Below are 17,753 nucleotides of genomic sequence, written 5' to 3'. Positions count from 1 at the left end.
CTGGGCCTTGCACATATGTAATACCATGACCTAGTGGCCTTTAAAAAAATATTATTGGATAGAGACAGAGAAATTGAGAGGGGAGGGGAGAAAGAGAGGGAGAGAGACACATACAGCCCTGCTTCACCACTTGTGAAGCTTTCCCCCTGCAGGTGGGGACCAGGGGCTTGAACCTGGGTCCTTGTGCACTGTAATGTGAGTGCTTAACCAGGTGCACCACTGCCTGGCCCCAACCTACTGGCCTTTTAAATTTACTCATCCTTTGCTTTATTAAGAGAGCGGGAGAGACAAGCAGAGGAAGAAACAGAAAGAAAGAGAGGAGACATACCACAGTGTAGGGGTCAGATCTAGAGGACTACACAGGGTTTACCAAGGAAGCAATCTCCAATCTTTATCTTCCCCTCCCCTTTATTATCTATGAAAACATTAATTAGCCCATGTTATTTTGATTTAATATTGACGGATTTCAATTTAACCTTTAATAACCTTTTTAAAAAATCCTATTCCTGGTAAATGAAAAGAAAATCACTTTTCTGAGCCTCAGCCTGCAAGGAAGAGGATCAGACAATACTGTAGGTAGTCCTCATTTGTGTTTAACATTTTCTGTTTCAAGTCTTAGATTACTTGAATCACCAGAAAAGTGATACTGCACTCTCTCTCATCGCAGTGAATGATGCCTGTGAATCAGTATCTGTGTAAGGACAAGGAATACCTGCTTTAGATTCAGAAGGATTCCAGAGCACTGAGCAATTGTTGTCAAAGAAAAAAGCAAAAAACTGTTCCTAAGCTTTAAAGTTTTTCCTAAATGAGAGAGAGAGAGAGAGAGAGAGAGAGAGAGAGAGATGATGATGATGATGAATAACTTCTCCCTGCCCCTTCACATAGAGACTAACAAAGCAATTCCATTTGACCCCATCTGCGAGGTTACTCTATAAAGCTGTTGCTTTCCATCCCAGTCCATACATATACTTCCCCCTCTTCCAGATTCCGTTTAAATGACATAAGATAAAATCACTTGTAAAACAGAGAACATGTATTCAGTGCCCAGGCTTTATACTCATAATATCGTCATGTAGGACTTTTTCTTGTGGGGGCTGGGTGGTGGCACACCTGGTTGAGTGCATGTGTTACAATGTGCAAGGACCTGGGTTTGTTCCCCCAGCCCTCATCTGCAGGAGGAAGGCTTTGCGAGTGGTGAAGCAATGCTGCAGGTGTCTCTCTGTCTCTTCCTGTCACCCCCTTCCCTCTCTCGATTTCTGGCTGTCTCTATCCAATAATAAAAGAGAGAGAGAGAGAGAGAACTTTTTCTTGTGCTAGTTAGGCTATCTCTTAGATTTTGGATCTCTCCCCCCCGACCTTCACACACACACACACACACACACACACACACACACACACACACACACACACACACTTGTAATCCTGGGATAAATCCCACTTGGTCATGGTGTCTAAACTTATGTGGTGTTGATTTTAGTTTGCTACGATTTTTTTTTTTTTAGAATCTTGACATCTGTATTCATGAGGGATATGAGTCTAATTTGTTGTTGTTGTTATTGTTGCATCTTTGTCCATTCTGGGGATTAGGAAGAAATGGTAACTAGGAATGGCGGAGTCTTAGTTCTGGCACTAAACTCCAGTGATAACCCTGCTTGGAAAAAATATAGGTGTGTATTAACGGATGACCTCTTTGGTCTTTGGTTGGAGCTGGGTCAGTGTGATGGGAAGTTGTCAATCTGCAAGAAATTCAATTGGAAAATGGTGTACATTAAATAGAGTCTTGAGAATGTGTCCGTTGTTTTTAGTTTCATTGATTTCTAGTATTTCTTTTATTCTGCTTAATTTGGATTTAATTTGCTCTCTAGGTTGCTAGGGTGGAAACTTAGATTACATGGGTCTTTCTTTAATCTAGTATATACACTCAGTACTACAAGGTGGATTTCCTACCGACCCTAATTGTCAAGACTACAAAAAATCCATCTTGACTGAGCTTTATCAAAAGGTTCGAGTGTCCGATGCAGGTTACCACCTGCTCTTCCTACAGGTGTGTGTGTGTGTGTGTGTGTGTGTGTTCATGGTGTGTGTGTGTGTGTGTGTGTTCATGGTGTGTGTGGGTGGGTGGGGCTCTTTTTGTGAGAGCATATCGAGCATCTCTGATCAGTAGTGATTTCTTTGTTTTTGTTTAAAGTTAATTAATTAACATTGATTTATTAATTCTTGCCGCTAGGATTATTGCTAGGATTTGATGCCTACAGGATGACTCCATCTATTATTTAATTATTTTGCACTCAGTGTCTGTCTGACTCCACTGTTTTTTTTTCCTTGATGGTCTTTTTCTTTTTTCTTTTCTTTTTTTTTTTTTTGACGTAGAGTGAGAGACAAAAAAAGAGGGAGAGGCAGACAGAGTGAAGGAGAGACACCTCCTGCTCTGCTTCATATTTATGATTCATGACATACTCCCCACCCCCGCAGGTGCAGACAAAAGACAGGCGGGGTTTTTAATCCCAGTTCTTCAGATATGGTCGTGTGGGTATGCTCTTCCTGACCCCTTGTTTGTTTGTTTATGTGTTTACTTATTTATGTTTGTTGTTGTGGAAACTGTTTTACTATCAAGTCATCTCCTACGTTAATTATATCACATGAGGTGGTAAATTTGTTGTTTTTATGGGACAAGGTAAATTTAGGTTCTTTCTAAGTCACAATCTTGAAACAGAATCTAGGGCCAGGCGGTGGCACATTCAGCTGAGCACACTTATTACCGTGTGCAAGGATCCGGGTTTGAGTCTCCTAGTCCACAACTGCAGGGGGAAGTTTCAAAAGTGGCGAATTGTACTTCAGATGTCTGTCTCTCATTCTCTCCATCTCCCTTTCTTCTTTTGATATCTTTCTTTCCTAAAAATTAAAAAATAGAATGGAAGCAAAAATGGTTGTCAGGAGTAGTATCTCATAGTGCCAATAGCAAATCTAGCTATAAACCCTGGTGGTAATAATAATAATAATAATAATAATAATAATAATAATAATAATAATGATGATCCTATTCCATATTACTTAATGTACTAAGATTCTCCCTGGCTCCATTCAAAAGCAATATAAGTTGCAAAAAAAAATTAGCTGACGGAATCCATTAGACTCTAAAATTGGGAGCATTCACATTTGTAATGATTTTCTGTGGGAAGTGAAATTAAGGTACTGAAAAAAAGGGTTTAGTAAGAAGGTTTATTAGGATTTAAATTCTTCAGATATAGCTGATTATCACATTAATCAAGCGTCAAACAATTGTTCTCTTCACATTTATTTAGAAAATAAGTAGGGAGTCGAGTGGTAGCTCAGCGGGTTAAGCGCAGGTGGGACAAAGTGCAAGGACCGGTGTAAGGATCCCGGTTGGAGCCCCCACCTTCCCACCTGCAGGGGAGTCACTTCACAGGATATGAAGCAGGTCTGCAGGTGTCTGTCTTTCTCTCCCCCTCTCTGTCTTCCTCTCCTCTCTTCATTTCTCTCTGTCCTAGCCAACAACGATGACGTCAATAACAACAAGAATAACTTCAACAATGAAAAAAACAGCAAGGGCCACAAAAGGCAATAAATAAATATTAAAAAAAGAAAATAAATAAACCTGAAATGCATGATGCAAGTAAAGCATCTACTAATGTATCCAACTCAAATTAGAACTTTTCTAAAAAGCAATTAATATATATAAACAATTCTAAATGTATTCTTAACCTACATAATTCACTGACAATATATATTGAAGGATAACTTTAAGAAAAAAAAAAGAAAAATATAACAGAAACTTATGGAGGCTAAAAAGATGAACCTTAAGGATGCTTATAGTTAGTTATATAATGACCACTAAACTATATCCTCGCAGAAGGCAAAGCTTATTATTTGTTCATATACTGTTGCATCTTAATGTCTGTAGCAGTGTTTACGACAAAGGAACTCAATAAGTATTTATGGAAAGCATAACTATTTAGTTACTCCAGTGGGAAACTCAAATAATTTTATACTAGCAGTGGAATAGTAGTTCAAATATATGAGGAAATGATAAATTATACATTTCTTAATTTTTAATTAATTAATTTATAAAATGGAAACACTGACAAGACCATAGAATAAGAGGGGTACAATTCCCATGACCAGATCTGCATATCCCATCCCATCCCCTCCTCTGATAGCTTTCCTATTCTTTAACCCTGTGGGAGTATGGATCCAGGGTCATTATGGGGTGCAGAAGGTGGAAGGTCTGGCCTCTGTAATTGCTTCCCCACAATGGGCATTGACAGGTCGATTCATACTTCCAGCCTGTCTCTCTCTTTCCTTAGTGGGGAAGGGCTCTGAGGAAGCGGAGCTCCAGGACACATTGGTGGGGTCATCTGCCCAGAGAAGTCTGGTTGGCATCATGGTAGCATCTGAAACCTGGTGACTGACAAAGAGTTAATATATAAAGCCAAACAAATTGTTGACTAGTCATGAACCTAAAGGCTGGAATATTGCAGATGAAGATTTGTGGTCACCATTTTGGAAATAGCTAGTAGATCTATTTTAGATACATTCCAAAGAGCCCATGAGTTTTTGCCTGAGCCTGACATCTGATATGCAGGTGGACCCAGGTTATTGTCTAGGGAGATGATGTCGTGGCTGGAAAAAGGGCTAGAAAGCTTGATCAGGGAAGAGAATAGCTTTCAGATATGGGAAAAGTGTATAAATATTGTTGACTATAAACCCCATCGATTTGATCTGGGGCCCATATTCAGCACAGGAGCCTATGTAACTTTTATATCCCTGTAGGTCCGAACTTGGATTCTGTGGTCATCAGTAGAAACATTCCATTCCGAGTTGCACCAATTTCAGGACCCATTTTCTTTGGGTGGTAGATAGAGTATGTTATTCAGTCCCACTTTGGAGGATGAAACAGTCTCTACCATTGTGGATCCACATTGAGGGCAAAGTCCTATGGGGGCCCCCAAAGGGGTCCATTATGCTGTTCCTGATGAAGATGACCAGTGATAATGGAGAGAGGGGTCTATTTGTGGTCTAGGCTCAGATGCTTGTGTGGGAATCCCAGGACTCCCCAACTAGCACCCCAGATGATGGGGTCATTTCTAAATTTTAATTTAAAAATTAATATTTACTGTTTTTAATGTCTGAGAAAGATCTTTATAGGTTGATTCTGTAAAAGTCAACCCTAATGCATATTTAGAGTATATTAATATAGGTTAGTGAACACATTTTTTAATTTAAAGGTGTTTCTAAAAAAGACAACATGAATTTATAAAGAAAGATAGAATCACAACCTTTTGTTTATTTTTTAATAGAACCATGTAGTTACTACCTGAATTTATTGAGTTCTTGCCACCAAAAGTGGCATAATACACACCCAGAGCTCCTCTGTTCTGCTAATGATTCAATACAGCCTACAGTTATATATGTGAAACAGATCTTATTTTACAATTTTAATTCTTAATTTAAAAATCGGGTTCTCTTTTCCTGGTCTCAGATCTTTTCTAATGAGTTATCCAGTGTTTTTCTTATTGTCCTTTGCCACTGGAAAACAAATTGATGCTACTTTCTTGACTCTGAGCTTGCATCTATTTATATTTAATGTCCACTCTCCTTTTCTCTTTAAGACGATTTTTTTTAGCTAGCTTTTGTCCTAACACAAGATTCTCTTCTAGTACAGTAGCTCTCTGCTGCCACCTGCTGGTGTCTGACTGCTAAAGCCAGGCAGCCAACTTAGTCTACTTAACTACTTACAAGCTTCTAGGATGCAGATACATCCTTTCCCATGGCTTCTTGCAATCCTTTCAAGTGATCCTACTGCTCAGTAACTTCCCTGCATCTAAGGCCAAGCCTGCCCTTGACCTGTCTTTATTACTCATGCCCAAAGTGCTGTTTACAAGTGAAAATCTGTATCATTTTTTATGTATCCTGAGTTTCTGAATATAAATAACCAGGAAGGCTTTCCAGTTTAATTACTCAACCTAGAGAAAAAAGCAAGTTACTTGTTAATATGGTTTTCAATAGATTATCCATTTATAAAATGCTATGTGCCAAGTACAGTATTGGAAGCTAAGGACTGATGAGGGATCTTTCTTCAAAGTGAGGTAGAATGTGTCTTTGCTGGGTACTTATAAACATTAAATGTTCATCGTATAGCAAATCCTGTGACATTGATTTTCTCATCTTTGAATGTGGATACTGAGAACTCTGCTGCCAGTTGGATAGGTTTATCTTTAATGTGCATGGGATCAGTCCTCACTGTGCACAATACTTTGTTAAATGAAAATTTACACATCCCTGAGCTATGCCTCTGTTTTCTGTGTAGCTCCAGCACGTGTCAATTTTAGTCAATATGGCTCCCTACAAGATGAGGACTATCTGTATAATATTAAATGTGCTAAAGAGGTGCCTGGGATATACCACATTCCCAAATGTGACCCCAGTGTTAGTAATTCAGGTGATATTTTACAACAGTTCTAATTCTTTACATTCTCCTGTGACAATGTAATCAGTATTATTTGAAGCAGCTCACAGCTCACATTCTTGTGGGGTTTTTTTTTGCCACGTCTGTCTCAATTTAATCTTGTTTATCATCTCATAGTTTATGCTGCACAGTTAAAAGGCAATATCCTAAGTGCTGCAAACTTCCTAGAATGTTTCACTCAAAGCCTTTTGCTACCATTTTGCCACCTCTTGATAGCACATCTCAGTTCCAGTCTTTTAACTCATGGTATATAGGTGACTGATACAGAATTCACCAATCCAATTACTTGGAAATCCTATGAAAAGAGACAGTTAAGAAGGTTCTAGGTATTTGTTGTCATTGAGATCCTAAATCATTAAGATAAAACTCTCTCAAGTCTCTGGTCAGTCTTGGAAATTAACATCCTATTTCCATTGTGTACTAACTTTTTGTGTTTTGTCGATTTCTGTAACTCCTCTGTATTTAGTCTTCCTGTTTGCAAAAGGGGTAAATAAAAGTTATCTCATTATGAAACTAAAACCTGACAGTACTTCATAATAGGCATATAATATATTTCAAGCACAATTGTTAGTGGCACTAGTGGCAGTGTTATTATTGAGGAAACATATGACATCTATATTGTTTAATGGGCATAGCTGCCCAGATTCCCCTTTAGGTAATCTAACATTAAGACCATTCCCACTCCTCTTCCCCTTTCTGGATTAATTCACATCTAATGGCTAATAAATATGTCGGGTAGCTTTGGCACTCTGGATTAAGCTAGGGCAATGTTGAAGATCACCTCTTTCCCCACTATTCCTTGTGGAGTCCAGATGATTTATTGTCGGGACTGCATCAGGCGTGAAAGTCTTTTTCATAATCATTATCTGTTTCCTCAGCCCTGTTTTCTATATTATTCCTTTTAGTTCCATCCCTTCACCAGGCCATTAGGACATGATTTCAAGTACACTCTTTAATAAGGGTTGTGCATGCCAAATTTCACCTGTGGGTCAGCTCTGTAGAAAAAAACTACTGATGACAATAGAATCAAGAGGCAGAAGGTGGAAGGTCTGGCTTCTGTAATTGCTTCCCCGCTGAACATGGGCGTTGACTGGTCGGTCCATACTCCCAGTCTGCCTCTCTCTTTCCCTAGTAGGGTGGGTCTCTGGGGAAGCTGAGCTCCAGGACACATTGGTGGGGTCTTCAATCCAGGGAAGCCTGGCCAGCATCCTGGTGGCATCTGGAACCTGGTGACTGAAAAGAGAGTTAACATAAGAAGCCAAACTAATTGTTGAGCAATCATGGACCCAAAGCTTGGAATAGAGGAGAGGAAGTGTTAGGGGGGTACTCACTGCACACTCTAGTGTACTTCTGCTCTCAGGTATATATTTTGCAGTAGTTTACGGATATGTGTTGGGTCCATGCTCCCAGAGGGATAGAGAATGGGAAAGCTATCAGGGGAGGGGGTGGGATATGGAGATTGGGTGGTGGGAATTGTGTGGAATTGTACCCCTCCTACCCTATGGTTTTGTTAATTAATCCTTGCTTAAATAAAAAAGAAAAAAGAAAAAAGAAAAAAAAAGAATCAAGAGACAGATCCCTTACTCATGCCTTGCACCCCATGGTCTAAGACCTGTGATCATCAGAACTCACTTTGTACTAGTTTTTGGCAGCAGCAAGGCATTTTGAAGGTCACAGTAACTCAGAACTTCTCCTTAGGATGTGGTCAGGTTCTGGGCATTTTGCCAGTGACTCGGTGAACCAATCACATGTTCAGAAAATGAATGGATAATGGCCAAGGAATTTCTTAAGTATCTGATTGAAAACACTCCCTCTGATTCTGTGTCTGGCTTAAGTGTGACATCAGTATCTCAGCTAGTCTTAAGCTTTTTTTTTTTTTTTCCTGGTGACCAGCCATGCAGCCTTGCCGTCTAATCCAGAAATTTTGGGGGGAGTGGTAGAAAAAAATTGCACTGGTGTCCTGAAGAACTGTAGTGAAGCTCCCAAATGTTTGTCTTATAAAGAGTACAGGTTTATGTATTGGTAATAGTGGAAATTTTATAGATACCCATTTCAAAATGATTCTCCCCTGTGTTTTTAGTATATATTATTATAATTTATTATATTTCTCAGGTACAGCTTATGTTGTTTGGCCTTTCATATAGTTAGTTTTATATAGTATCAGTCTGTTAGTGCTGAGAGCATGGAACTCATTTAAACACTGGATAATTCAAGTTATTGGATGATTAACATTTGTTTTTAAATGGCAAATGGATAAACTATGTTTTTGTCACTAGGATTGGTCCTGGGTCTCAGTGCCTGCTTTTGACTCCGTCATTCCTGGAGACCATTTGCTTAATTATTGTTCCTCTAAATAGATGCTGAGAGACAGAGACATAGCTGGAGAAAGACAGAAAGAGAAGAGACACCACTCCTCATAAAACTTTTCTCTAGGCTCTCTCTCCATTGGTGGTTAGGGGCTTGAGCCCAGACCCTTCCACACAGTAATGTGCTCTCTGATGTTGAACCATCTGCCAACCCCTAAGTAAATACATTTTAAGGGAACAGAAATGTATCGACTCATATTTCAACCAGATTTGTCTTTCTAAACACACATATTGCTTAAGATCCTCCAATTAAAATTAACTTTTCTATAAAAATCCAAACTGAAGCTGGTTACTTAGATTTTGACTGTATATGTCTTATCATGCCTTTACTTGTCTCCTCAATATGTGTGGCAATGTGCACGTGTGCACGAATTTTCACACACTCGCAGACACACACAAGTTTCAGTTGGTTTTAAACATGAGTCAAATACAACATGAATTTTGGAGTAGAAAATACTTTACTCCAGAAGACAAAGGCATTTTAAAAAAAATTTAGTTTCCCTTTAATCAAATATTTAGTAAGTTGTTAAGCTAATATCACAAGAAGATAGTTATCTTCCAAATATAAAAATAGCATGTGAATTGGTTTTAGGTATATTCATAGCCTTGGTGGGGGACAACATATTAAAGCTCTTGTTTTCTTTATCACTCCTCTAGTTCCTTCACTGATATACTCTTTGATTTTAGGAGATAATACTTGTTGTGGACATAATATACCTCTTTAAAAACGATTTTGTTGGGGTCAGGTAGTGGTACACCAAGTAGAGGAGACAAATTATCATATTCAAGGACCTGGGCTCTTCAATTCCCCAGGCTCCCACTTGCAGGAAGGAAACTTCACCAATGATGGAGCAGTACTGTATGTAGGTGACCATTATTTTCTCTGCCTCTCAAGAAAAGAAAAGACAAAAAAAGGTGTGTGGGTGGCGGGGGGGGGGGGGCGTTGGGCGATAGTGTAGTGGGTTAAGTGCAGGTGGTGCAAAGCACAAGGACTGGAGTAAGGATCCTGGTTCCAGTCCCGGGCTCCCCACCTGCAGGGGGGAATCGCTTCACAAGCAGTGAAGCAAATCTGAAGGTGTCTGTCTTTCTCTCCCCATCTCTGTCTTCCCCTACTTTTGATTTCTGTCTGTCCTACTCAACAATGATGACATCAATAACAATAACAACTTCAACAATAAAACAACAAGGGCAACAAAAGGGAATAAATAAGTAAATAAATATTTTTAAAAAAGGTTGCTGGGAGCAGTAGGAATGTACAGGCACTGAATGCCAGTGATAACCCTGGTAGAAAAGTAAAGAAAATAAATATTACATTTACTTATTTTTTATGCGAGAGATAGAGTACTGCTCAGCTCTAGTATATGGTGGTACTGGGGATTGAAACTGGGACTGCTGAAGCTTTAGGCATGAAAACCTGATGTGGTACCTTTGAGTTGTGTCCTCAGCTTGGGAGAAAATAATTTTGATGGCACATTAATTTTTAATGAAATTACTTAAAAAAAAAAGCATGTGAGAGAAATAAGAAAGATTCCGATCAAGTGGAGAATCTGATCATATTTTGTAGACTTATATTCTGGATTTTTTTTGTTTTGAAATATAATGTGTTAATTCTGGGAAGTCATATTAAAATTATTATCATAAAAAAGGTGATTAGTGCATGGTGTATTTTTTTTCTTTTTGATTATCTGATATTTTAGTTCAGGACTGTAAAGTACAAATTAAATTGAATGGAAATAATAACTCTGCCTAAATAGTATCAGTTTTCATTATATTCAATTTGAAGTGACTATTTTATTCTTTACTATAAGACGTATCTTATGCTGATAACTTTTTTTCTAATATATTTCTTTTTATTTTTTAAATTCTTGATAATACATAGAGCAGAGAAGACTTCTTAAAAGTACTCACTCGAAGTAAAGTGGCCACTGGAATGATGATTCAGGTAATCCTGTATTGGTTTATATATTTTATTATTCCTTTAATTTGCATTTTACTTAGCATTTTAAATTTGCCTGTAATGAGGCATCTTTTCACCACTTGGTTTGCAAGCCAGCAGTTTTCTCTCCGTATCTGATGACAGTTGCTCTCTGTGTACAGCTAGCAGTGTCCAATCATGCATAAAGAAACTGACCTCCCATATACATATCTCATTTTGTAGCTTAATGGGAATTTCTGCCAGTCTAGTAAGAGGGCAGTGGGAGCTTAATCCCAAGCATCTATTTAGTTTGCATTGTGATGATGCTATGTTTTTTAACTTGTCTTTCCATTAAATTTATTTATTTAGCTCTGAAAGAAAGTGTCGTTATATTTCTTAGTAAATATTTTGAAACTAAGGTTTATAATCAATCCTGTCCTGTCCTGTCTTGCCCTGCCCTGTCCTGTCCTGTCCTTCTCTGTCCTATCCTTTCCTATCTTTCTTTATTTACCAGTTTCTTTACTTATCATTTGGAACCCAGAGTAGGTGTTTTGAATGAATCTATCTAGAATCCTCCCCATTCCTAACTGTGTATTTCATATCATTACCACAGAAAAAAATCAAGAGACAAAATTTGATATCTTCCTGTATATTCCTCTCTGTATAAGACATAAATTTTGTGATTTTTCTTTTGAAAATTTTGACATTTTAAACATATAAAAGCTGTATTTATTTGTATACATACATATTTGAAAATGCAACCAATTTCCAAATTTATGTACATAACCTTCTAGATTCTTTTGCTTACTATTTTAACTTAGTGTTTTAATAACTCATTTGTTACTAAATGTTATTTGTTACTAACTCATTGATTTTATTTCATCATAGATTGTAGAAATTACATCTATTATAGTTTGTTAGTGTATTTTCTAATATCTAACACCTTCCAATACATAGTGCTTGACTTTTAATGTGTATTAAATTTTCTCATTTTTAAAAAATTTTTATTTATAAAAAGGAAACACTGACAAAAACCATAGGATAAGAGGAGTACAACTCCACACAATTCCCACCACCAGAACTCCATATCCCATCCTGTCCCCTGATAGCTTTCCTATTCTCTGTCCCTCTGGGAGTATGGACCCAGGGTCATTATGAGGTGCAGAAGGTGGAAGGTCTGGCTTCTGTAATTGCTTCCCCGCTGAACATGGGCCTTGACAGGTCGATCCATACTCCCAGCCTGTCTCCCTCTTTCCCTAGTGGGGCAGGGCTCTGGGGAAGTGGAGCTCCAGGACACATTGGTGGGGTCATCTGCCCAGAGAAGTCTGTTTGCCATCATGGTAGCATCTGGAACCTGGTGACTGAAAGAAGAGTTAACATGTAAAGGCAAACAAATTGTTGACTAGTCATGAACCTAAAGGCTGGAAAATTGCAGAAGAAGCTTTGAGGTCTCTGTTTTGTAGACAGCTAGTAGGCCTATTTTAGTTATATTTGAAAGGGCCCATGACTATATTAGTTTTTTTTTTTCCTGAGTCTGACCTCTAATATGCAGATGAACCCAAGTTATTGTCTGGGGCGATGGTGTCATAGTTGGAAAAAGGGCTAGAAAGCTGGATGAGGGAAGAGAGTAGCTCCCAAATATGATAAAGGTGTTTAAATATTGTTGACTGTAAATCCCATTGATTTTGATGTGATCTGGGCCCATCTCTCTCATTTTTATAATAATAACTCTGTGCTCTTAATTGCTGGCATTTACTCTTCTTTAAAATATTTTAATAATTTATTTTCCCTTTTGTTGCCATTTTTGTTTTTTTATTGTAGTTATTATTGCTGCTGTTGATGTTGTTGTTGGACAGGACAGAGAGAAATGGAGAGAGAAGGGGAAGACAGAGACGGGTAGAGAAAGAGAGACACCTGCAGACCTGCTTCACCGCTTGTGAAGCGACTACCCTGCAGGTGGGGAGCGGAGGTCTCAAACTGGGGTCCTTAAGACTGTTCTTGAGCTTCCAGGCGCCCTATGCACTTAACCCACTGCTACTGCCCGACTTCCTGCTGTCATTTAATGTGTATATTATCGTGATATTTTTCATTTTCAAAAAGCAGTTGGTATGGGTATTTGTCATAAAATGGAGGTACAGTTAGTATTTCTGTAATTAATAACTGAATTTTTTAAAGTCTTTTTTTTGTTTGTTTCCTTTTTGTTGCCCCTGTTGTTTTTCATTGTTGTTGTAGTTGTTATTGTTGTTGCTAGATAGGACAGAGAGAAATGGAGAGAGGAGGGGAAGACAGAAGGGGGAGAGAAAGACAGACAACTGCAGGCCCGCTTCACCTGCAAGTGGGGAGCCGGGGCTCGAACCGGGATGCTTTCAGCAATCCTTGCGCTTCGCGCTTCCTGCGCTTAACCCAGTGCGCTACTGCCCAACTCTCAATAACTGATTTTTTAATGATTTTTTTTTTCTGGCAGAAAAGACTGCTTTCTATTCAAGATACTGCAGAATTTGAGAGGGATGAGATGATGAGAAAGAAAATGGCATATACTCAAGCACTGTCAGAACTAGAGACACCTCTGCATGAACTCGAAGAAGATGCCCAAAAAATAAGAGCTATCCATGAAGATCATTTTGATGTGAGTATTTGTGATTAGTCCAAAAGCTAAATATTTGTAGAAATACCTAGACAGTAACTAAGGTTTGTGGTTTTCGATAATTACTTAGAAAATTATGATTTTTACATAGGAATACATGAAATCCTGTGAAATTATTACTTAGAATCCTGGACTCTATCTTGGAATATACTTACTTAGGGAAAACACTTTTTCAAATGGGTTAGCATTGGTTTTTCTGGTGTGTCTTCCAACTATAATAAACTTAATTCTAAATCTTTATGGCTTGTTAATATCACAGTAAGTTTACTTAAATTTAACACATCTTGACATTTTCATGATTTCTTTTTGATGTATGTAGATGCTAAGACAGTTAAGATGATAAATAAAGAAAATATTGATAAAATATCTTCAAAAAAACAAGTTCATGGCAGTAACTGATATTATTAGCCCTTCCCAAAGAAAAAAATACTAGAAAAATATGCATACATTGTATCATTAGTCTTTTGAAGAAATAAAGGGTGTGGTAAGAGTTATAAGTCCTTGTCCTTAACTTCTGGGAAGACATACATATATTCTTCTGGATTATTTTGACAGAAAGATTATTTTTTTTCTTTGTGATAATGTGATTTTTTTTGTTCTTAGTGTTGAATAATTTTCAAAAAATTCCCTATTTAAAAGAGCTAAGAGATTTCATAATGTATTGAAACATGTATGAACGTCCATTTTGTCTTTAAAACCTTACAATGATGGGCAAAAGAGCATTCATCTCATACATTTGAGATAACGTGTGAATAACCACATTAAGCAACTTGTACAAAATACTTAAGCATAAAAAAAACTGCATATACTACTCAGACCTTTGAAGTGCTTATTTTTGCTCACGCAATTAATATATAGTGAGCTCTAACACCTAATGAGATAAATGATTTTTATAATGGTGCCTCCTTCTATTAATTATGGGGTTTATTAATTTAATCAAAAGTCCAATTATAATTGTGAATTAAATGAATTTGAGAAAAGATAAATGACTGCCATATATATATATGTATATGTGTATTAGAGAATATATATCCTGCTATATATCCTATTGTAGTTGAGGAATCATTTATATTTTCACTGTATTTTAATAGTTTTCAGAATGCAACAACTATTAAATTATTATTAAAGTCTTGGAAAAATAAAGTTTATAATGATTTATTTATTTCTGAGAATGGAGGGCAGGGAGAGATTGAAAGAACCAGAACATTGGGCACATGCTTGGGATCAAACTCAAGACCTCATGTTTGAGAGTCCAGTGCCTTGTCCACTGCTGCCTCCCAAGCTACAAGGAAAGAATAAACATTTACCCAGTTTCTGAAAGATGGCTGAGAGTTACTATGTGGTATTTTGATTTAGTTTAAATATTTTAAGTACTGTAAAGAACAATTATGATTTCTATTCATTTTTGTTACATATATAATAAACTTGAGTAGATTTCCCGTCCTCGGGTAATTCAGATTGAATCCTGAAATTGTGCATACTGTCGAACTTTTCTTTTCTGTTTTATATATATATATATATATATATATATATATATATATATATACCAGAGCACGGCTCAGCTTTGGTTTATGGCGGTGCAGGAGATTGCACCTGGGACTTCAGAGCCTCAGGCAGGAGAATCTCTGCATAACCATTATGCTATCTTCACCACCCCCCCTCCCAGGCTTTTCTTTTTCTCTTCTCTTCTCTTCTCTTCTCTTCTCTTCTCTTCTCTTCTCTTCTCTTCTCTTCTCTTCTCCCTCTTCTCTTCTTTTCATTTTTCCTTTCTTCCTTCCACCATCTCTTTCTCACCCTCCCTCTCTCTACACACACACACACACACACACACACACACACACACACACACACACTTTTCTGTCCTTTTTTTTTTTTTCTCAGCTCTTCAGGGGATTGAGGATTGAAACTAGGGTCTCAGAGTTGGCAGGCATGGAGTTTTTTGCTTAGCCATTATGCTCCCCCCCTTCCCGCCTCAAGGTATGCTTTTGTAATTCATATATACTAGTCCTTTCTATTTACACCTAAAATAAATATATTATTTATTTATAAATAATAATACATTGATATTAGGAAATAGTCTAAACTAGGACAACTAGCCTGTAAATTTTGTGTAAATAACTGGATGTTTTGCAGACATTAAATGATATAATTGAGAAGAGAAAGCATGTTAAGCAACGTGTGGAAAAGACAAAGAAAAAGTTGAGAAGAAAGGGGAAGAAAACCCAACATGCGCTGATAGAAAATGAGGTAAGCAGTCTGAGAGGACTGGGAGATTGCTCCCCAGAGAGCGCGCACACTGCACTATGTGCTAGCACCCAGGTCCCTCTCCTAGCATCACTTGCCAGCACCATGCACGTAGCCAAGGGATGGACCATTACATATAGCACATTGCTAGGATGCTCCTTCTTTCCTCCTCCTCGTTTCCTCACTCCTTCCCCCCTCCCTGCTCCTTTCTCCTTTTTCCACCTTACTACTCCTCCCTCCTCCCTCCTCTGTCCTCCCTTTCCTCCTCCCTTCTCCTTCCTTCCCCTCCTCTCTTTTCCTTCCCCTCCTCCTCCCTACTCTTTCTACCAAGACTTCAACCCTCCTCTCCCTTCCCTTCTGCCAGAAATGAAAAGGAAATATTTGGTTCATACTCCCAGAGGGATAAATAATAGGGAAACTTCTAAGGGGGTGGGGCGGGGTGAGGGGATATGGAACTCTGGTGGTGGGAACTGAATTTTATGGAATTGTACCTTTTTTATCCCACAGTCTTGTCAAATATTGCTATATCACTAATAAAAAACAAGGAAATACAATTTGAGGGGAGTGTGGAACTCACACTCGGGGTCCCAGGTGGACACAAAAGTGGAAATTTAATATAAAATAATAGTTTTCTACCCCTTTATGTCAATGAAGCCTGTTCAAGAAAATTTAGTTTTAGGTGGTTTCCTCTTATTTATGGCTGCACTAAGTTGATCCCACTGGTGGATGCGCACACACGTGTCTTTATTTTTTAAAGCTTTTTTATTTATTTCCTTTTCTTTTTTATATTTGTTATCCCTAAGACTGTAGACATGGGCCAACCATCTTCTCTACAACTGTCTGTCTACATTTATATGTAGTTGCCCCCTTTTTCTTTTGATTCAATCCTCTTCCCCTCCAAGCCACTCATGACAGCATTATTACCTCCATATGCCCCTCTCCTTTTCCTTCTCTCTCTCTGGGTGCTGATGGAGCTGGAGTTCAGAGCCCTCTTATCTTCATCCTGTCACTTCTTTCCTCCTGGGAGTTTGGATCAAGGTTTTTTGGGGGGGTGCAGAAGGTAGGAGTTCTGGCTTCTGTAATTGTTTCTCCTCTGAGCATGGGCGTTGGCAGGTTCATCCATACCCCCAGTCTGTTTCTATCTTTCCCTAGTGGACCAGAACTCTGGAGGTGTGAGGGTTCGAGACACATTGGTGAGGTTGTCTGCCCAGAGAAATTGGGATGGAATCATGGTAGCGTCTGTGACTTTGTGTCTGAAAGGTGGCAGGACATAAAGTGAGACAAAATGGTTAATGAATAGGGACCAAAAGTAGGATCAGAGCAGATAAGATTAGGAATTTTAGGCTAGGAGAAAGCTAGGAAATCCACTTTAGGTATGTTTTGGGGGGCACACAACTATGATAGTTTTGCTTGACTTTGGTAGCTAGACTGAAGTTGGATAAGAATATTGTCTGATGGAATGGTGTCAGAGTAGAGAAAAGGGCTAGAAAGTTAGATTAGGGCAGAGTAGCTCCCATTCTTGAAGAAAAAAAATCTGTGGCTAAAGTTAACTATTTACGTCCATCCACTTGACCCAGGGCCCTGTCATATTCATATTCATATTCAGCAATAGAGCCTGTGTAACCTCGAAGTTCCTATTGGCATGAGCTTGCAGCTCATGGTCACAGCTGGGAACATTGCAGGCTGCACTCATTTCAGGACCAGTATTTCTCTAGTGACAGGGCAGCATACCCACAAGCCTACCTTCAGAGACTGGGGCTATCCCTACCATTGTTGCTTTATGGTGAGGACAAGGTCCTGAGAGGGCCCACTAGATGCCATTGCTTCTGGAAGTGATCAGTGGTGGTGGAAAGAGAGGTCCATTAGAGGTCTAGGCCCATCATATATGTGTGAGAATCCAAGGATTCCCTAGTTAGGGCCCCAGATGATCAGGTGATGTGATATTGACCAAAGAGGTCATTACTGAGTGGGCCAGTCTTTTATCTTTTACCCTTATCTAACTTTTGTAGTCCTCTCTTTATCTGATAATCGTAGACTTTCTCTCAATTATTCAAACATTGAGTATCATTTGTTGAACCCAGCCAGAATTAGGTTTAT

The 17,753-nt window shown here is 38.4% G+C and overlaps 1 protein-coding gene across 1 annotated transcript in view; it reads left to right on the top strand.

Annotated features, from left to right (window-relative positions):
- Positions 1–17,753, top strand: part of CCDC178 (coiled-coil domain containing 178) — a 351,501-nt gene that overhangs the window by 46,279 nt on the left and 287,469 nt on the right. The window contains 3 exon segments of the mRNA XM_060172327.1: positions 10,733–10,795; positions 13,233–13,394; positions 15,546–15,659. Coding sequence (XP_060028310.1) covers positions 10,733–10,795; positions 13,233–13,394; positions 15,546–15,659 — 339 coding nt within the window.

The sequence above is a fragment of the Erinaceus europaeus genome, chromosome 15, assembly GCF_950295315.1.
Source record: "Erinaceus europaeus chromosome 15, mEriEur2.1, whole genome shotgun sequence".
In the NCBI taxonomy this organism is placed as follows: Eukaryota; Metazoa; Chordata; class Mammalia; order Eulipotyphla; family Erinaceidae; genus Erinaceus; species Erinaceus europaeus.
Note: the sequence above shows the minus strand (reverse complement) of the source record. Positions and strands in the feature narration are given on the sequence as shown.